Raw genomic sequence first — 21,739 nt, forward strand, 5'->3', positions numbered from 1 at the left:
ATTACCAAAATGCCAAAGATTATTTACAGCAACCGAAAGTGGAAGCGATTATAGAATATCTCCCTCAGCCATGACAGGCAGCACTTGCACCGCTATTCTGCAGCTGCTTTAAATTGTGTTTCGGTGACACCTTGTGGACAAATATTTTGTCTTAGTCATGGCTCTTCAAACCACTTATGAGCTAGGTAACAATCAATGCTAAATAATTAAAATAAGTTATATCATTCTGATGTAATTTCCATGCAAATACGGTCAAGAAAAGACACTATTATTTATTATCTGAAAATATGCTGTTTTGTTTATGTTTTTTCTGCCCAAATATATATGTCACAGATTGCCCTTTTCTTCATCGCCACATCACTGGTAATAATTCGTATGATCAGCTATAAGTATGATTTTGATAAGATAAGTTGGAGAAAGGACTAGAGGTTTATACACTGCATATACAGCACTAGAAGCATTGCAGCTTATTTGTTGTACTAGAAGTGTTGCAGAGAATAAGCATGCAGATGTCTTAAAGATCATTATTATTTGCCCATTTTTTTCCTTTTCTTTAAGTGTTTATTCTCTCTCTTTCTGTAAAAAAAAAATTGATGTACCCGACTGTGTAGTCAATACGTGTATTGTACCTGTAGGTGACACTGTTTGATCATTTCTTGCTTCTCAATGTTTTCATCATTATTCATGAAGTAGCTGTGTAAAGTCTGCCAGATAGTGCAGAACAAGACCGGAAATAAATGATTATGCCTCCAAAAACGAAAGCGTAAAATTAGTCCGTTTGGAAAAACAAGAAAACGTACATATTGAGGAAACGGAACAACAAAAAACGTTATGTTATATCAAAAAACATGATTTGGCAAAAAAAAAAAAACAGATACCACCTCAATTAAATCCCCTTTTCACATTACTTTTTATTACTCAAAAACATGTTAGTAAAAATTGGTTTTATTTTGAAATTCAATACAGGAAATGATATTGTATATTTTGTGTGGCTTGACACTGGTTGTAGAAGTGTGGTCCCGTGACAAATTTCATTGGAACTTTCTGCGGCCAGGACAGACGTTGATGTTTCCTGCTTTTCAGCCAGTTGACAGAAGCTTATGGGGTAGCTAGCAAGAAAGTACACTCTGTGCTTTTTTGAAGGGGTTGAGGGCTTTTTGCCCAAACTGCAACTGGTTTTTGTTGTGTTTATTGTCAGCTCGATTGCTTTAGACCGACATTTCCCCCCTGGAACTAAGGAAACACATAGATGGAAACCGCACCAAAATACTGTAAGGTACGGGATGTTCATGTTACCTTGTTCTCTCTTGCTGTTGTTAACGCTAGCTATAGGGCACCGAGCCTAACAAGCATTTTTTATCAACATAACATAATGTTAAATATAAGGAATAGTAGCGATATATAGCGGTGACATTACATAACTTTTTCGGTTTGAAGACACGAATCCAGAAGTTCCACTGGAGCAACATAACATAAACAATGTTAGATTTCTAGTTAGCACATACAGGATCCAATTCTGTAACTTTGCTCGGTCGTTTATATTTTAGACTACATAACAGCTAAACAACAGCTTGTTAGAGCTTGTCAAACCTTTCATTTTATGTGTGTGTGTGTGTGTGTGTGTGTGTGTGTTCAACTCCTCTTGCTCATTTTGTTCCTCTCCTTAGCTGAGGGCATGCTATTTTCCTACAATACATGTGATCTGTGTTGAGATTTGTAACTTGTAACTACACAGCATAGCCTCAAGTTAAAACTTTTGTTGCTTAGCAAATGGTTCAGCAAAAGTCAACTAGAAGTAGGCAGGCCCTCTCAGTCCTGTTTTGTTTGGAAATGACATCCACCTCGAAATAATTGTGCTCTGTCTGTTTAAATGATGCGCCAGACCTCAAAAGTTGTCAAAATGAATCCTGTCATGTAGTCTGTGTGATCCAGCTGTGTCCCATGGCCAGTGGGTGATTTGACTCAACAAGCATTTCTATGTTGGATGATGTGTGGGTGAATATTTGTTTTCCCTCTAATGCTATTACATAAAACCCAGTTAATGATAAGTTAAATAAATGATAATTTGTGGTGACAAAGGAGGTATTCCCCGTAATCTCCCCTCAAACCTTCCCCTGACAATAGCCCAGTTTGAGTAAACTGGAAATGTGTGTTGTCCTTTTGTTCTGAGTTGAGGAGGTACACAGCTGGATCCTTTATGTAACAGGTGGCTGTGAAGAACCTGTTCATGTAACAAGATTAGTTTTTATGTGGTAAGATTTAAAAAAAAATGGCACGGTGGATTTAATCACAGTCTTCTGTTGGTTTACCTAACCCACATATTGAGAGCCGTTCATCTGTGACAGCTGGAAGTTTATCAAGCTCACCAACCGACATTAGCTCAGATCTCACCCATATATTGCCTAATGTGGAGAGAAGTTGGTTTGGCTTACACAACTAGGGCACCTCAGCTTCTGTGTTTATAACTGTGTTTCTTACAGTTGATGGACCAGTTGGCAATAGTCTGTAATCAGACTACAAGTTGATCTAGGTCTGTGTGTGAAAGGCAGACTGAGCCACAGTTTGCAGACTGTGGATGTCTGTGAGTTGTCTGGACAGTTTGGTTAGGCGTTTGTCCAGATGCTCAGGTCACACGCATTAAGGGTGACTGAGTTCAGGCCCCTCACACTTCTCCAGCTGCACTTCCTTTATCAGAGTGAAAGCTATCTCAGTTGCATTTCAAGGAGACATTTGGAATGCAGAGTAATATTTACATTGACCTATCCTGTCCTACACACAACTGATATAGTTTGACTCAGATTGTGCAGGTGTTTTTTTTCTTTTACAAAATTAAACCGAAATTTACAAACTATGTTTAGTAAATGAAATTGTATTTATAGTAAATGTATTGTTAAGTATAATTCACTGGTTATAACAAAGGCTGTTATTGACATTATACAGTAGATCACATAGGTTTCTGAAGTAGGTAATTTCTCTGTTAATGCACTGAGTGAATTCAAAACAGGCCTGTATTGTGGTTAACTTTAACCATTTTTGCTTGGATGGGTGTGTGTCTTTTTTTATTTGTCAATGGATGCATGCCTGGATGAGTTTTCACATCTTGTTCATCATTCTAGGGTGACTTTGGCTTTCTTTTCTCGCTCATATTGCTTCTCATGCAAGCCACACACACACACACGCACATGCACACACAGGCTGAAAAATGATGTCCAACATCCTCATAGGATGTCCACAGGCAAGGATGTGTGTTTGAACTAAGCAGGAAGAATGCTATTTTTGATCCTGTGTAGTGGCCCAGCATATTTGTGCCTGTCAGCACAAGTTAATTCAAGTTGTAGCGTGAATGCAGGCATGGCTTGAGCTGTGGCTCGGAGATGTGTTTAACATTAATCTTGTTCTTTTCATACTCATTATGCCTCCCCAACCTGTGATTTCAATTACCCCTAGTCTGACACTAAACTTGACAATGTCTCTTAGTGGGTGTGGTGTACTACAGCATTCCACATGAAGGAGTAGCAGTGTCAGCCGAAAATGTAGGTTGTACTAGACGCTTATAGGCTAGTTTATTTCCCCTTTGAACAAAAGTATTTCTGGAATGTTAAAAAGCGGGTCCTACCCTGTGACTTCCAGAGTCATTTAACCATGAGAAACAGGCGCTGATGTGAGGCAGCTCAAGGAAGTAGGCTATACCATTTTTGTCTATACCAACCACAGTGGCTGGTAAATCTCAAAATTCACCAGCCAATTTCGCTATTTTAATAGCTATGTTTTCAGAATACAAAAGGATATCTGTTTGATGTTTGGTTTCCTGCCCAAGTGGTTGGTAGGGGGGGCAAACTTAGTACAAGCCACAGCCAAAATATACCATCATGTTAACTCTTCTCCTTTCTTGATGGTTTTATAAAATCCAATTTTAGCTGACATCCAACTGTTTTTGGTGTGTGTGTGTGTGTGTGTGTGTGTGTGTGTGTGTGTGTGAAAGAGAAAGAAAGAGAGTCTCATGATATTGGTCTTTTTGAATTTGGTTTCTGAGAGCAAGTGAGAGAGAAAATGAAAGAGAAAGTTTTAAAGAGGGACAGGAGAGAAAGAGAGGCTAGCGATGAAGAGGGCATTGAAGGTCCCTCTGATTGCACACATGCATTTTAAAGAGGGCCACTCTCTTGCTGTTTCCTCGCCCCAACGTGAGCAGAATGAGATCTCCCCTGTCAGGATGCATTCAGGATCAATACTCAACCGGGGAAAAGTTGTCCAAGAGCAGAGTTGCAGAGTGTTTTCCGAGACAACCGGGCTGAGCATAAGAGGGTTGTGGTCTGAAAGAAAAGAATACCGAACAAACCAAGCTGACCTCACTGCCATCAAACAATGGACAAAGTCAGAGCAGCGGACAAAGAGCTTTGTTGTAAAAGGAACACAGACGTGACATAACTCATGGATAGATGTGAAGGAGAAAAAAGTATGTCTCCGTGTGTGATTTACTCCAGATCACATAGGTTTCATTATTATTTAACCTACACAGAACGGTTTTATATCATGTCTTCGGTTCACTTATCAGCTGAGTTCAGGGGACACAACTCATTACTGTTGGTTATAATGCAGCTATTAGTGTCTTTGTAATACTAATGAGCTGTGTCCCCTTCCCTCTCCTTTAGGGAACTGAGGTCACGACCTGTCGTTACTTTAGTTGTCATGGAAGGAGTGTATTGCACTAGTAATGAGCTCTTAATGTCCGGGAAGAATAACTTCATGGTCTGCACTACACCTATTGTGTAACTCAGGCTTCAAAGACCCCTGGATCTAAAAATAGGCTACCTTTCCACTGACAGGAACAAGGGAGAATGTCACAGACCCAGCATGAGTGTGTGCGCGCGCTTGTGTGTGTGCGTTCACATGTGTTCACACTAGAGAGTGTGTGAGATGAATGCTTGTGGAGGAGGCTGAACAGATCTGGACTTATTCTCATGGAAGGAGAGATAGAAGCCACCATTAGCAGGAAAAAGAGAGATAAGGTGAATAGAGAAATCAATCTATACATGCTATGGTGATATTTAAGTGTTACGGTATATTTTGCAATTATGATGAAAGAAGTTTCCCTGAAAATCATTGCACGGAAGAGAGCGTAAGTAGGGAGAGTGGGTGAATAATCAGATGAAAGGGTGGATGGTATTCAGGGTCAGAGGAAGGAGGAGTGAGTTAACTAGCCTAGCGCCTGGCTGCCCACGGGGAGGGAGCCTGCTGTGCTGGTGTTGATGTTGCAGCTCACTGACCCTACTGTGCTTGCCTGTGCAGTCATGCCACAATCTTCACCCCTTAAGAAAGCACAGGGACCTCAAGATGGAGGTTCAACCAATTTTGTTTTTCAAGGCTGAAACCAATATTTTTGGATTTAAGTCACCAATAGCTGAGATTCTGTTCCAAATTCCAATGTCTTTAAATTTTCATGGCAAATATTTATAGAGATTCAGTGTTTCATTGTTGGCAGGGTGAAAAAGCCTCTGAATTTAGCATTTAGACCATCATGTGACACTAAAACTCAGTGAAACCCATGCTAAAGAAATAGCAACAAATTTACTTCTGCTCCTAGTTGGGACACCCAAGGCAAACTGGTCTCAGGCGGGGGGGCCAGACAAATAGCATTTCAAGAAGACCCTTATGAGTGGTTCAATAGATTTACAGCCTTGTGGGCTCACCCTCCGCAAGGCGAAGGGTAGGGGTCAGGTGCAGTGCTTGGGCAAGGGGCAGAGCAGGGCTAGGCACCGTTGACCTTGCCAATGGAAACTGTCCGTGACCTCTCTCGTGGGGAAGGAGCCTGAACTGGTGCGAGAGGCTGAGAGGTACCAATTGGATAGGGTTGGGCTCACCTCCTGCACAGTGTTGACTCTGGAACCAAACCAGACTTGTCCCTCTCCTGCTCAGGAATTGTCCAGGATGGGAGGCACCAGTCGCACAGTTGGAGTTTCTCCCAGTGGATGAGAGGGTCGCCTCAATGCAACTGCGTGTTACAGAGGGGAAAACTCTGACTGTTGTTTGTGTGTACACGGCTAACAGCAGTTCGGAGTATTCAGCCTTCTTGGAGAGGCTGGGTGGGGTGCTGGAAAAGGCTCCAACTGACTTCCTAGACCTACTGGGAGACTTCAACGCTCATGCAGGCAATGACTGGGATACGTGAAGGGGTATTATTGGGAGGAATGGCCTCTTTGATCTGAACCTGAGTGGTGTGTTGTTATTGGACTTCTGTGCTAGCCATGAATTATCCATAACAAACACCATGTTCAAACACAAGGAGGTTCATAACTGTAGATGGTACTACAGCACCTTGGGGCAAAGGTCGATGATTGATGTTAGGGCTGCAACAAATGATTATTTTGATAATCAATTTAACAGACATTATTATAATGATTAATCAATGAATCAGCTTTACTGATTAATTGAGACGGGCTACAACAAATTATTCTTTTCATAGTTCAGTACTCAATATAACTAACTTTGAAAAGGTATTGTTTGTCTTGTTTTGGCTTTCTTACCTCTTTTAAAAACAAATGCTTAAAAAAAAGGTATAATGTTTGAGGGTTTTCTGAACATTTCCCTTTTTATTTTTCTCAATTTCTCAAATACATTTTTTCTTTGAAAGAAGCTACTACATTACTGTTTTATACAGATGTCAGTGCATGTCTTTGAAATTCTAAAAAATAAAAACATAGGCTAATCTCCAAATTAATATATTCACTCCACAGCCACACTAGCCTCCATGTTTTGACAGTCAACAGCACTTGATTTTGAAAAAATCATAAGCTTCAATACAGCATAGCCAGGCTTACATACTTAGCCTCAATAGCTCCTGATTAGAACAATGAATATGAAGTAGTAGAGATGCACATTCATACTGCTGTCACAGGTTAGCGCTCTGAACCACACTAGAGCCACAAGCTGCTGCTGCCCCTGCTTCCGGTTGGACTAAAAACAATTTATTTATGAAGTGGCCCGTGACTTGATAGGATCATAGATCTAATGGTTTAACTTCCTGTTGGAATTCTAATTTTGCACATTTCTCCTCCTCCTGACACAGTGACCCAGGATGGGGATGGGCCAGTTGTACACATGAAGTCTTATTGTGGAGGACCCCTAAAGAACTGGACCTCTGACCATTACTTTACGACCTTTCACCTGTGAATGCCGACGGCCCCCAGGATGGAGGTGCAACCCAACTGCCCCAATGTCAGCATACCCTGCTACAACGAGCAGAGGGACAAGAAGAAGCGCTACACCGTGCGTCCAAAATTTCTGTTCAGTGGTGGTTTGACAAATGGAATTTCTGAGTGAATTGAATTCTACCAATTATCATTTAAATCTTTGATAGTCAGGCACCAAATGTCTGTGAATGCTATTTGTGTAAAATTAGTATAATCACGTTAAGTCACCATATTAACATGTGATGCTGCTGTGGCAACTGTGTCTACATGAGCTCTCCTTGCCTTTTTTTTCAGGTTTACAAAGTGATGGTCAGTGTTGGAAGACATGAGTGGTTTGTCTTCAGGCGATATGCAGAGTTTGATAAACTCTACAACACAGTGAGTGGTGGAACATCGTCACTTAGAGAGATTGATCTTACAGGGTGTGGGATACCCAACATATGACCGTATTATCCTTAAGAGTTCAGTAAAAGTACTGAAAGTATGAAAATGAATTTCAGTATGTGTTCGATATTAGTCAATCACCGATTTTAAGGTTTTTCTTGTCATGAGTCTTTTATTCACTGGCTTTTGTGTCATGCCATTGACGTTGACATTTAGAAATGCAGTTAATTCAAATCTTGTGATTATAGCCTTTTTCTACGTACTTACGGTCTCTCCTCTGCTACTGTCTTTTAATGCAGTTAAGGAAACAGTTTCCATCTATGAACTTGAAAATTCCAGCTAAGAGGATATTCGGGGATAATTTTGACCCGGGTAAGTGTTCGCACAACACTCAAGTCTTTTTAATGTTTCAGTAAGCCATTGGTAGTAGCAATTCATAATGGTTTCAGTTTTGCATTTACAAATACACAGCCTGTAATGTAAGTAATGTAATGTCTTGTGCCATAATTCAATAGCCAGCATCATTCACTACATCAGTATAATCTACTTCCATTCATCCCATAGAGTTCATCAAACAAAGAAGAACAGGGTTACATGAGTTCATCCAGCGAATTGTGTCACATCCTCAGCTTTACCACCAGTAAGTATAAGTGTTGTTACTGTCACTCTATTACATTACTGACTGTATCAAATTGCCAATTAAATCAAAAGATGAACGGCATCAATCATCTGAATCAAAGAATCAAATAAGACAAAATTTGATCAGCCATGCTTCATACTTGACATGAATAAGATTAAAGAAGATGGAGAAAGTAGTGCTGTTTTGTGGTATTGCACTGGCTAATCTCACTTCTCATGTGGCATTCCTTGTTCCCTCTTTAACTTCACAGTGCAGATGTGAGGGCCTTCCTACAGATGGACAAAACGCAAAACTTTTCGGATGCCTCTGAGGATGAGGATGACAAAGTAGGTGGCTGATCAACCTGCCATTTACCAATTATTTGTTTGTTTGTTTGCTTGCTTGTCACCAACAGTGGATACACTGATACGGTTACTGATATCAGATACTCGGCTAAAATACTTTTGTCAGTATCAGAGATTTTCCTCCAAACTCCAATCTCAATAAAAAAAAAATACTAAAAGCTGATTGGACTGCCCACTCTCCTTTTATAGAAAAAAGAAGTTGTTTTGGGTTGGTACTTGGTAACCAATGATAGAGAGGCAGTGAACAACTGGAAATAGTTCATCCCTATTGCCAAATAACAAAATATGTTGTCATGCTGTGTGTAATGTTGTCAGTGTAGTACTGATGACAAACTCTATTCTTGGATGCATAGACTGGCCTAGACAGTGAATCAGTGTTCAATGGTCCACTGTCTTAGCCTTCAGTCACATCTTGGCTGCTGATCTAGATAATGTTTTCTCTCCTGTTTAACAGAACAACTCTACCTCCAGAAACATTAACCTGGGACCATCTGGAAATCCACAGTATGTTCCATAGTCAGATGCACTTTAAAAAAAAATTATGTCTGCAAATGTGTTGTTTTTGACATAAAACAGGTTGTCTCTTAGGTATTTTTACCTACTATGTCAAACTTATCATTAGCTTTATCTTATAATTTTTTTCCCATAAATAAAGTTACTTGTTTTGATTTTCTTTCAGTGCGAAGCCCACAGACTTTGACTTTTTAAAAGTCATAGGAAAAGGGAGTTTTGGAAAGGTATGTGAACAATGCAGTTTTTCAAAGTGCAGTTGCTTTCTTCTAATTCCAGTGTGAAAATTCTCATTAGTAATTACAAATCAATTATATGAATTAAAAAAGACAATGTAATAATATAATATATTGATTATAACAGCGTGTAAAGTAGTCTAGCTCGAATGGCAAGGAAGGTGGTAGGTAGGCAGACTCAGCAGACATCTTGAGTTTGCAGGGGTGCATATTTATTTACAGTGTTCGCCATTACACATGTAACTCAGGCTAAATAACAAAAAAAACACAAGAAAAATAATCTCTGAAAGTTAAATCATGGTAAATCAAACAAACGGCACGTGTTTGTGGCAGCACGGCCTCCCCTCTTCCCAGGAGCACAAACCCTTCTGAATTTATAGGGCGTTCAATTCACACACAGACTAATTCAGCCAGTACCATAATATACAAAGGTTGACCTACACAGTAACCTTAATACAAGGAAATCAAACGATGTTCTTGACTCACTTACAAGCTCATTTACACTACTAAATGGCTCTTTAAAAGGTAAGTAATCTTAACATTACTTTTAGAATGCCTTAAACAAACCCCAAGAAACATTCCTACAAAAAAAGAAAACCCTTCCACTTGGTCTGGCCCAGTGATGTCAGCATGACATCACTAATACCATAAAATCAGGAAATGCTGGGCGGGCCCCTTCCCAAACAGTAGTCCTGCATGGTGGGTCTGAACAAAGGAACACTCTATGTAAGTATGAACAAAGGAACAAACACTTAAACACTATTCCAACTTGCAACATAATAAAGGTAACTTAAACTAACTTATGGTTGTGTGTTTGCTTTAACTTACTCATGTGCTTTGATGTGAACTGTAACCGAATGCTACCACAAACAAACCCGGGATAGTAAGTGATGCAATGTTACAAAAGCAATAGTAAATTATAACCACATGGACACATACAGAAATAAGCTGGTGTACTGCATAAGATGACTATGTAAGGGACAAGTGGTGAGTAGAGGAGAGTTCTCACCCACTTTGTCACACTCCCCCCCCCTTAAGACAGTCACTCCTCAAAGGAACGGGACAGGAAGTCAGCCACAACATTCTTGTGTCCCGGTCTGTACTGGATCCTGAAACGATATGGTTGTAGGGACAGATACCACCTGGTAATCCTTGCATTAGAATCTTTCATTCTGTTCATCCACTGCAATGCCCGATGGTCAGTTTCCAACACAAATTCATCACCCATTAAATAATACCTCAAAGTGTCCATGGCCCATTTTACCGCCAAGGCTTCCTTCTCAATAGTAGAATACCTTGTTTCCCTTGGGAAGAGCTTGCGGCTTATGTACTGCACTGGCCTCTGGTCCTCTCCCTTACCCTGCAGCAACACAGCTCCCAGTCCCACCCCAGACGCATCTGTCTGCACAGTAAATGGCTGGGTGAAATCTGGACACTGCAACACAGGCTCATTACACAAACAGTTTTTCAGGTCCACAAAAGCAGCATCACACTCTGGAGTCCATTTGACCTTGATAGGGCTGGCTTTACGGGTCAGGTCACTAAGAACAGCTGACCTGGCAGAGAAATTGGGGATGAAGCGGCGGTACCAACCAGCCAAACCCAGGAATGATTTTACCTTCCTCTTGGTGGTTGGAGGAGGATAGGCCACAAGGGCTTCAATCTTACCCACTTGAGGGCGGATGACCCCTCCCCCGATGATGTATCCAAGGTACTCCACCTCTGTCTTGGCAATGTGACATTTGCGTGCGTTGATGACCAGTCCAGCTGTATGGATCCGTTGAAGGACATCAGAGAGGTGTCGAATGTGATCCTCCCATGTCTCACTGAACACTACAATGTCATCAATGTATGCCGCCGCGTAGCCATCAGCTCCTCTCAGGACTTCATCTACCAGCCTCTGGAACGTAGCTGGAGCTCCGTGCAGTCCAAAAGGCATTGTTCTGAAACGATAAAGTCCACTAGGGACCCTAAATGTAGTTAAGTCTTTAGAAGACTCAGTCAATGGCACCTGCCAATACCCTTTACAAAGGTCCAGTGTTGTAAGATACTTGGCATTTCCCAAGCGCTCAATCAACTCCTCTACTCTTGGCATTGGGTACGCATCAAAAGCAGAAACAGCATTCAGTTTAGAGAAATTTATACAAAATCTCTGTTTTGTGTCATCTTTCTTGGGGACCAGCACCACTGGACTACACCACTCACCTCTAGATGGCTCAATGACCCCCATGGCAAGCATGTCTTCCACCTCCTGCTTCAGAGCAGGCATCAGCTTTGCTGGAACTCTGGAGGTGGTGTCCCTACTGGGTTGTTGGTTGGGACAACGGAGCCGTATGTCATGTTGGATGAGGTCTGTGCAACCTGGGTTGGTGCTGAAGAGCTCAACAGGCATGATGGCCTCTAGCTCCTCCTGCTGGTCTGCTGCAAGATGACTTAGATCTGGGAAGGACTGCTCTTCACCTGCAGAGGGAAAGAACTGCTCCTGTGGTTCCTCTTCTTCAACCACAGTGCGAGCCCACAACTGTATTGATGATTCTGGTCTGTCAAGCCATTCCTTCAACAAGTTAACATGGAATACCTGATGCTTCTTGCGGCGATCTGGCATGTACAGTTCATAGGTGACAGGACCTACTTTCTTGTTTATCACATAGGGCCCCTGCCACTTGGCTAAGAGGCCACTCTCGGATGTTGGAAGAAGAAGCAGAACTTTCTGGCCCTCTTGGAAGAACCTCCGGCGAGCCACTTTGTCATAGCTCTGTTTTTGACGCTGCTGAGCACTGACCAGATGAGTGTTGGCCAAGTCCTGGAACTGTTCAAGCTTGTCTCTCATCTTTAATACATATGAGAGAACACTGCATTGCTTTTCAGGTTTTGGTCCCTCCCAGGCCTCCTTCAGCACATCCAGTGGACCTCGTACTGTATGACCATACAGGAGCTGGAATGGAGAAAAACCTGTCGACGCTTGAGGCACCTCTCTGTAGGCAAAAAGTAGAAAGGGGAGCCATTGGTCCCAGTCTGCCCCTGAGTCCTCCACAAACTTCCTCAGCATGGATTTGAGGGTTTTGTTGAAACGTTCAACAAGGCCATCCGTCTGTGGGTGGTAGGGACTGGTCTTGACTCCTCTGATCCCCAGCAGTTTGTAGACTTCCCTCAGGAAGTTAGAGGTGAAATTGGAACCCTGGTCAGTAATGATTTCTTTGGGGATCCCAACCCTTGAGAACATTTGTAATAGACAGTTTGCAATCTGGCGGGCCTTGACCTTTCTTAGGGGGAATGCCTCAGGATATCTTGTAGCGTAGTCACACACGACCAAAATATACCTGTGACCTGCACTACTCCTCTCCAGTGGGCCTACAATGTCCATGGCGATGCGGGAGAAAGGGGTGTCTATAACTGGCATGGTGATAAGTGGAGCCCTGTCACCCTTCCTACCTGGTGCTGTAAACTGGCACTGAGGACATGATTTGCAAAACTGAACTGTGTCAGCAAACTGCTGTGGCCAATAAAAGCGCGTCGCCATCCTGGAGAAGGTTTTTTGTTGGCCTAAGTGACCTGCCCAAGGTACAGAATGAGCTAGCTGCAAGACTGTGGGCCTCCAACTCTTGGGAACAACCAGCTGGTCTCCCACCCTGCTGCGACGATACAGTTGCTCCCCCTTAAGGAGAAATACCTCCCTGACACTCTCTGTGACCTCAGTTGAAATAGGGACACACTTTGAAAATAGGGGCGCTAGAGAAGGGTCCTGCCTTTGAAGCTGGGCTATATCACTAGGTATGACCATTAGCTCATCACGTTCTGGCTCTGGAACTGACTCAACAATCTTTGTTCCCCTCACCTTATCCTGTCTCCTCTGCACTCTGCTCTTCCTTGCCGAACACTGTCTGGATCCCTCCACACCAGGAACTTCACTGCCTGCAAAAGGTAACTCACTCCAACCTAGACCTGGCTCTGAGTGATGCTCACTATCTTTGGACCTGGTGACTGCAATCATACCCTCACATGAAACCCCGGGATCATTTTGCTTCCCCCTGGCTATCAAATCACGAAGGATGGGCAGATCCCTGCCTAACACCACTTGGTAAGGAAGTGTACCCATTACTCCCACTGACAGGAAGTACTGCTGGCCCTCAACTTGAATATTGATATCAGCTAAGGGATAGTCTACATTGTCACCGTGAACACACCAAACTTTAACTTTACCACTGAAGGTGACATCCCTAGGGAGAGAATCCTGCCGGACAAGAGTGCGGTCACTACCCGAATCTAAGAGGGCAACACACGGCTTTTCCTCAATGAAAACACAAGTGGTGCGCTCTTGATCACTAGGGGATGCTAGCTCCTCAACTTCCTCCTGCTGACAATACACAGACTCTGGTGAAAAGCTCATGTATGTTTTACTAACCTGCTGACCTGGACAGTCTCCCTTAAAGTGACCTGTGCGACCGCAGGAGTGACATACTGAGGGGCCTCTCTGCTTAAATTCCCTAACCCGGCTGCTGGTACTCGGGGAACCTTGCTTTGAGTTCCTGAACCCGTGCCCATTCCCACCCTCTGTCTTACCCGATGATGGAGGGGCTGGACTGGGTCTGGGAGTGATATAACTTTTTAGTGGGCGTCGGGCGGCCAGGAAAGCTTCGGCCATCTCTGCAGCTTCCTTTGATGTGGTTGGGTTGCGCTCTTTTACCCAGGTGCGAAGGTCGGGGTTGAGGACTCTCAGGAACTGCTCCATCACGATAGCATCACCTATTTGCTCCTTTGTTTTTTCTTTCGGGCCCATCCACTTGTCATACAGGTCTTTCAGGCGTGTCTGCAACTCTTTGGGGGTCTCATCTGCCTCTACCATAGTGGAGCGGAACCTCCTTCGGTAAGTCTCTGTGCTTATTTCAAATTTCTCAAGAACAGCACACTTCACCTTTGCATAGTCCATAGTCTCCTCTATGTCCATAGCCACATAAGCAGCTCGCGCCTTACCATTGAGAAGTGGAGCCAGATGTAGTGCCCACTCCTCGTGTGGCCACTGGCATGCACTGGCAATTCTTTCAAAAGTCGTTAGGTAGTGTTCAATATCCTCATCTTCGTGATACGGCTGCATTTTTGGGCCTTTCCACCCCGGAAACCTTGCCAGACTGGACGACTGTGCTGCAACAGAGGCCTGCGGGGGATCTGGTACCGGCAGAACAGGTTGAGGACCAGGCTGCTCCACAGTAGACCTCAGGAGTGTTCCGGGGTCAGCTGCTGCACCTTCCAACGGCTGCTGGCGCTCCCGGCGTTCTGACTGCACCTCCTGTTGGAGCTGGATGAATTGGTGCTGGATTCTTTTCCAGCGCTCTTCCTGGCGTTGCCTGTCCTGCTCCCAGTTTGCTTCCCGGACGGTTTGCTGCTGCATCAGGCCCCGCAACAGGTTGGAAAGCTCAGCAAGGTTGTGTGGATCAGTAGGTTGCTCACCGACCGCCCCCTGCTGGTTAAGATCATCTGGCGCCTCCTCCCTTGGACACTCCATTGGCACTTGGTGCTTCTTTGGTCTAGTTGATTTCTGCATCGCTGCCTCCTACTGGCCTGGAGCCACCACTGCCACCATTTGTAGAGTAGTCTAGCTCGAATGGCAAGGAAGGTGGTAGGTAGGCAGACTCAGCAGACATCTTGAGTTTGCAGGGGTGCATATTTATTTACAGTGTTCGCCATTACACATGTAACTCAGGCTAAATAACAAAAAAAACACAAGAAAAATAATCTCTGAAAGTTAAATCATGGTAAATCAAACAAACGGCACGTGTTTGTGGCAGCACGGCCTCCCCTCTTCCCAGGAGCACAAACCCTTCTGAATTTATAGGGCGTTCAATTCACACACAGACTAATTCAGCCAGTACCATAATATACAAAGGTTGACCTACACAGTAACCTTAATACAAGGAAATCAAACGATGTTCTTGACTCACTTACAAGCTCATTTACACTACTAAATGGCTCTTTAAAAGGTAAGTAATCTTAACATTACTTTTAGAATGCCTTAAACAAACCCCAAGAAACATTCCTACAAAAAAAGAAAACCCTTCCACTTGGTCTGGCCCAGTGATGTCAGCATGACATCACTAATACCATAAAATCAGGAAATGCTGGGCGGGCCCCTTCCCAAACAGTAGTCCTGCATGGTGGGTCTGAACAAAGGAACACTCTATGTAAGTATGAACAAAGGAACAAACACTTAAACACTATTCCAACTTGCAACATAATAAAGGTAACTTAAACTAACTTATGGTTGTGTGTTTGCTTTAACTTACTCATGTGCTTTGATGTGAACTGTAACCGAATGCTACCACAAACAAACCCGGGATAGTAAGTGATGCAATGTTACAAAAGCAATAGTAAATTATAACCACATGGACACATACAGAAATAAGCTGGTGTACTGCATAAGATGACTATGTAAGGGACAAGTGGTGAGTAGAGGAGAGTTCTCACCCACTTTGTCACACAGCGATAAAATGTTGCTTCCATGTCTATTACAGTTTCATCGCACAGAAATAAAAAAAAAATGTTTTGTAGAATTATCATGAAGACAATATATCAGTCACATATATGAGTCACTTTAATGACTAGCTACTTTTTCTTGGTGTTGTTTTTCTCTTGGGGTTGCAACAACAGTTTTACTTCTGTATGTAGTGACATTTCCATGTAGGAAGTGAGAGTTTCACAGATCTGGAATTACACAGGTTTAGGCTACTGTTGTGTCTGTTGGTGGTGCTCAACGTGGTTTCTCACCCATGTGATGAAGGTTCTCCTTGCAAAACGGAAACACGATGGGAAGTATTACGCAATCAAGATCCTACAGAAAAGGGTAATTCTCAACAGAAGAGAGGTAAATTTACTGTAAAATATCACCCTGATCTCATCCATCTAACAGGCAGGCGCACACGGATTATGGTTCTCCTACTAAATCTCTCCTTTTTTCAATCAGCAAAAACACATAATGGCAGAGCGCAACGTGCTGCTGAAGAATGTGAAACACCCTTTCCTGGTTGGGCTTCATTATTCCTTTCAGACCACAGACAAGTTGTACTTTGTGTTGGATTTCGTCAATGGAGGAGAAGTGAGTAGTTTCACTATTATGATTAATGTGCTCACACAGCAATGAGTCACAGGGCCAAGGGGAGCTGGGAATAGCAATAACACAGGATATATCTTGAAAACTGCTTTGATAGGAGGCCCACTGAGTACTGCAGTGGCTAATAAACACACTTCCATGTGTGAAAGTCTTATCAGAGGTTACTAGATGACTCAATACAGTATGATTCTAAGTCTGACTTCCTTCCCCTCCAAGTGTGACCAGCCAGTCCCCCCTCTGCTTTTTAAAGCTGCCCATGTGTGTCACTGACTGTGTGTGAGTGAGTTGCCACAATGCTCAGTAAATCTGACCCTTTCCCTTAGTTGACTACATTGTTGCAAAAGTGACAGAAATGAAAGCAGCAAACTGTCAGTTCTGTTTGCTACCCACACATTACATACATACAATTACTGTTTCTCTACATAAAGAACTGTATTTGCTAGCCAAATTTTCTGCATTAGAATAAATACTTCTTTACCACGCGCGCAGTGTAAGCCAATATTAAGCTATGAAAATTTTTATACATGCCATTAAAGCAGTGACAGAAGCACATCATACAGCACAGTGTTTGTGACCTGCAGCATTTTTCCAACCTTTGTACAGTAGTGTATTGCAAATATTAAAAAAACTGTATTCATAAGCAGGTCTGTGGGTATTTCTTTACTCATCTTAAAGCGAACAAGTAAACCTTTCACGTGTTGGTGCATTAGCCTTTTCCTGATTTTAGAGTTGACAGCAACTTGCTAAGCCAGTTTTTGGTAAAGCTCTCAATCTGGGTGAGCACTATGCATTCATGACGTGGAACTTGCCGACACTGCATGAATTAAAACGTGACCTACTCAGCCATATCTAATCATTCGACTAATCTAACTGAACCCTCCCTTTCATTTTAGCTTTTCTTCCATCTTCAAAAAGAGCGGACATTTCCAGAACCCAGAGCAAAATTCTACATTGCGGAAATGGCAAGCGCCCTAGGATATCTGCATTCTCTCAACATTGTATACAGGTATGCAGAGGGTTGAGTTAGACGTACACATGCTTAGTGTTAAGTGCTCTGAATGATCAAACCAAAAGCTCTCTGGTCAGTTAACCAGAGGTCCTAAAAACAGGTCAAGTCTAAAAGGTTTGAGAACATTTTAACTAGTCGCCATTTTACAGCCTGTAGCAGTACTCATTTTTATTAAGCTACTAACTGATGCTGTCAAGCTGGCAAATGTAAAACTGTAGATAAACTGACTTGAATGTAATTTTCTTTCACAAGTGTGTGTCCCCATAATACCTTAAGTGATATCCTTGTAAATTAAGATTGGTGTGATGTTGGCAGTCACATGATGACGTGTTTTATGGGTTGAAATACATTAATTTCTTTTTTTTCCCAGAGACTTGAAGCCAGAAAATATCCTTCTTGACCATGAAGTGAGTTTTTTTTTTCCCTCCAAGACAGTGCTGTGTAATCAACATCAATATAAGAATATACCAGGACAGCTGAACAGCTAATTTTCTCATGTTTGATATTATGTTGCCAGGTCTTAGTGGTTTTAGTGTATATAACTACGGGGTAAAAAGTATATGCTGCAAATTTACAGCACAAGACAATAAGATATATGACACAAGCTTAATCCTCGGCAGTGTGTACCTCCCATGAACAAGAGTGTCATTTCCAGTTTCAGCAGGACAGAATGCGTGTGATTGGATTAGGTCTTACCAATGATTTTCCTGGCTAGCCTTATTGAGAAAGTGAGGAAACGGTGAATGGGACCGAGGGAGCTACGCTGCGGCCAACATTCCTGGGCAACAATAGAATCCTCAGTACCCGGGGATAATGAGCTGCTTGTGTGGCATACGCCGTCTAAAAATGTCCCCGTCTCCTCTCTTTAAAGGGGCATATCGTTTTGACGGACTTCGGATTGTGCAAGGAAGGCATTTCCCAGACGGATACCACCTCTACATTTTGTGGGACACCTGAGGTATCGCGGCATTCAGTTACGGATATTTACGTGTCTGCCTACTGCCAGTTTTGTGCCAGCGTTTCCCAAACAAGCCTCACCTTCAGTGTCAAACTTGTAATAATTAACTACTATTTTGTAATGAAATGTGGTTAATTATTTTACAAGTATGAGTGTATTCCTTCTTTGGACCACATGCATGGGGTATGAGTCTTATTTTCCAGGGCAGAAAACAGGCTTTTTTTTTTTATTTTTTAGAACAGATGTAGTTGATAATACATTTGGTTTGTTTGTGTTAAATCAGAAGCAAAGTTCTGAATTTAACGGTATATTATTGTTATGATTTTTGCTTCTTACTGCCAGTACCTAGCTCCAGAGGTCCTGAGGAAGCAGCCGTATGATAACACGGTAGACTGGTGGTGCCTGGGCTCAGTACTATATGAAATGCTCTTTGGCCTGGTAAGTTATTACTTTGGACCCTCTCTTCCACAAACATCCTTCTACATTGTATTTGTTTTTGCAGCATATCACACAGTCGACACAAATTAATTGTTTTTTGGGGCTTGCGGCCTTGTAAGAGAATGTTACTTTTGCCCACAGCTTAAAGTTCTCACTCTCTGTACAGCTGAACTGTAGCAAATTAGAAAAAATTGTTTTAGTGCTAAATGTGAAAGCACCATATTTTCACGCTTACTCACATGCAGCTACTTCTCTCTTCCTCTTCATATCCCAGCCTCCATTCTACAGCAGGGACACACATGAAATGTATGACAACATCCTCCACAAGCCACTGGTGATGCGTCCCGGCGCGTCCAGCACAGCCTGGTCCCTTCTCCAGGCCCTGCTGGAGAAAGATGGCACCCACAGACTGGGCTCCAGGGACGACTTTGTGAGTGGGATTATTCACTGCACTTCCACTGTCCCACGTTGTACACCGTTAGTGATTTTCCACCTCAAAGCTTTCCCAGTAGCCCAGTAAAACCACTACAGTAAAGTCAGATACATAGTAGAATTTCATAATTAGGGCTCCCTCTGGTGGCCAATGTGTGTACATCAGTTCACCTCTTTTTAGTCATAGATTATAGAGGAATTATCAGTGATTATTTCTACTTGATCTACTTAAACATTTTCTAGAAATACAAAGTTATGTTTACTGTAGATGTGATATTTGTTTTCTTCATTGTTCAGAATGAGATCAAAGGACACACCTTCTTCTTCTCCATCAACTGGGATGACCTTGAACAGAAGAAGATCCCTCCCCCGTTCACGCCCAATGTGGTAAAGATCTAATTTCTCAGCCAGTAGTCACAACCTTAGGACTGGTTTTTGACGGTGACTTGACATTTGCAGAGCAGGTAAACACGAAGTTGCAGTTCTGCTTCCTGAAACTGAAATGGAAACTAAACTACAAATTTAGAGGTTATCCAGCCTTTTGTCTCATCTCATTTAGACTAATGCAACTTTCTCTATTCCTGTCTCTGTCAAAAGTCACTTTCATGTATCCAACTTATTCAGAATATATTTACCATTCTGACTGGTGCCGAACGAAGAGACCATTTATACCCAATTTTAGCATCTCTGCACTGGTTATCAGATGTAGAATTGATTTTAAGATTTTACTGATTATTTTAAAGTGTGGTTAGGTCAGCTCTTAGCTATATTGCAGATCTCTTAATCCTCTATGAGTCAAAAAGCAGCCTGAGATTCTCACAGGACCCATCTGATTCTTCCGTAGTCTAGATGAAAAAAAATAAAGGAAATTGCACTTTTGCCATCAGGGCCCAAGGCTGTAGAAAGCCCTGTAGAAAGCCTCTGATAGCTTATTCAGTATCATCTCTTAAATCAAAATGCATTTTATGCTTGTTTTTATGCAATGTTTTTTTTTTCTTTTTTCACTTTTTAATCTTGTGTTGTTTCTGTTGTTTTTCATTTTGAACAACTTATGTTTTACTCTTCCTCCTCGTTTTACACCTTTTTGTAAAGCACACTCTGCTTTTAGATAAGTTTATTATTACTCATCAATTTTCATGCATCTGTTATGGATACATACATGCATTTTGTTTTGTATGTATGCCATGAATTAGTTTCTTACCCAACAAAGCTGGATACTGACCTGTACATCTGCCTGCTGTAGTACAGTCAATTAGGTCATATGTATGCTTTTTCCCATGTTTTTACAGAACTCTCCCTACGATATCTCAAACTTCGATCCTGAGTTCACAGATGAGATGGTCCCCAACTCTGTCTGCTGGTCTGCAGATCATTCCATAGTCAACGCCAGTGTAATGGAGGCAGACGACGCCTTTCTGGGCTTTTCCTACGCCCCGCCTTCTGATGACTCCTTCCTATGAATTTTTCCCCGATGACTTCTTGAATTGCCTTAACCTGTCTTAACTTCTTTTGACTAAAGGGAAGAATTCATACCATGGATGAACCCATTCTGTGAAGCCAAAGCAAGCATTTGAGAAAAGTCGGCACTTAAAAACAAATTTTGGTTACAGCAAAGTGTGTCAAAAAAAGCCTTTATTTTTACCAATTTGTATTTATATATAACAGATTATATTTTTAAGACAGCCTGGACAGCCTTTCTTTATTAATGTATTAGTTTCTGGTTTGTGATGATCCAGTTAATGTGGTTCCTAAAATGATCCTTAAAAAAAGCCTTAATAGTCCATTGGTTAAAAAGAACAAAATTTGCAATTGAAATGAAATCCATCCTTCACACAGCGGTTTACTTCAAAAGTTTAATTTAAACATAAACAGCTCACAGGAAAACTAAATGTTCTCAGCTGACATACTTTTTGACAGTCAGGTGGAAATGTATTTGTTTGTCTCTGGTAATGTGTTCTCATTGTATTTACTGTAAAAAGCTATGATATTCATTTAGGGTGAATTTAGCTTTCAGCTGGAAATTGGGAATACTTGAGAGATCACTGAAAAGAGCATTGTGGTTGGCAGGTCATTTCAATGCATTCTGTGTAAAAAATGTAGATAATGTTTTTCTGCTTTTTCAGTGACCTTATGTCTGCAAATACTCAGTTCATTGTTTTATTGGTTTGTGTTTGTTTTTTTTTGTTTTTTTGCTATTCTTCGCCTTAATTAACACATTTATTCATAATGACAGAAATAAGCATTTAGAAATGCACAGTGCTTTGGTTCGCCAAGCAAACTATACTCCTGCACAATAATTAAAAAAAAAGAAACTTATTTGAAGAAGAAAGAACTTTGAGAACTCTGTGTGTGTGTGTATATATATATGTTTGTGTGTGAGTGGTGGTGGGGTCTTAGGGTTAGGGTAATTATTTAAGTAGATAATGAATCTGAATCATTTTTGAACGAGATAAAATAATATTCTACCTGGTGTTCGAAGAGTGGTCACCATGACAACGG

At 41.9% G+C, this 21,739-nt stretch overlaps 1 protein-coding gene across 2 annotated transcripts; it reads left to right on the plus strand.

The window, feature by feature from the left end:
• Positions 1-1,058: 1,058 nt before the first annotated feature.
• On the plus strand, positions 1,059-21,541 carry LOC139651311 (serine/threonine-protein kinase Sgk3-like). 2 transcript variants are annotated; one of them, XM_071528184.1, is made up of 17 exons: positions 1,059-1,276; positions 7,064-7,263; positions 7,482-7,565; positions 7,871-7,943; positions 8,136-8,211; positions 8,462-8,537; positions 9,010-9,059; positions 9,235-9,292; positions 16,074-16,157; positions 16,257-16,388; positions 17,297-17,409; positions 17,783-17,819; positions 18,284-18,370; positions 18,713-18,808; positions 19,083-19,238; positions 19,538-19,627; positions 20,530-21,541. In XM_071528184.1, exons 2-17 carry the CDS (start codon positions 7,168-7,170, stop codon positions 20,698-20,700), a joined length of 1,479 nt encoding a protein of 492 aa, XP_071384285.1. In that variant the 5' UTR covers positions 1,059-1,276; positions 7,064-7,167; the 3' UTR covers positions 20,701-21,541. The 2 variants fall into 2 exon arrangements, with proteins under 2 accessions (XP_071384285.1, XP_071384286.1); XM_071528185.1 differs by having other exon boundaries at positions 1,059-1,271.
• The last annotated feature ends 198 nt before the right edge of the window (positions 21,542-21,739 follow it).

Source organism: Centroberyx affinis, unplaced genomic scaffold (assembly GCF_046629955.1).
Source record: "Centroberyx affinis isolate AG114_WGS23_722 - 3 ecotype Tasmania unplaced genomic scaffold, CSIRO-AGI_Caff_v1 ptg001632l_1, whole genome shotgun sequence".
NCBI lineage: Eukaryota > Metazoa > Chordata > Actinopteri > Beryciformes > Berycidae > Centroberyx > Centroberyx affinis.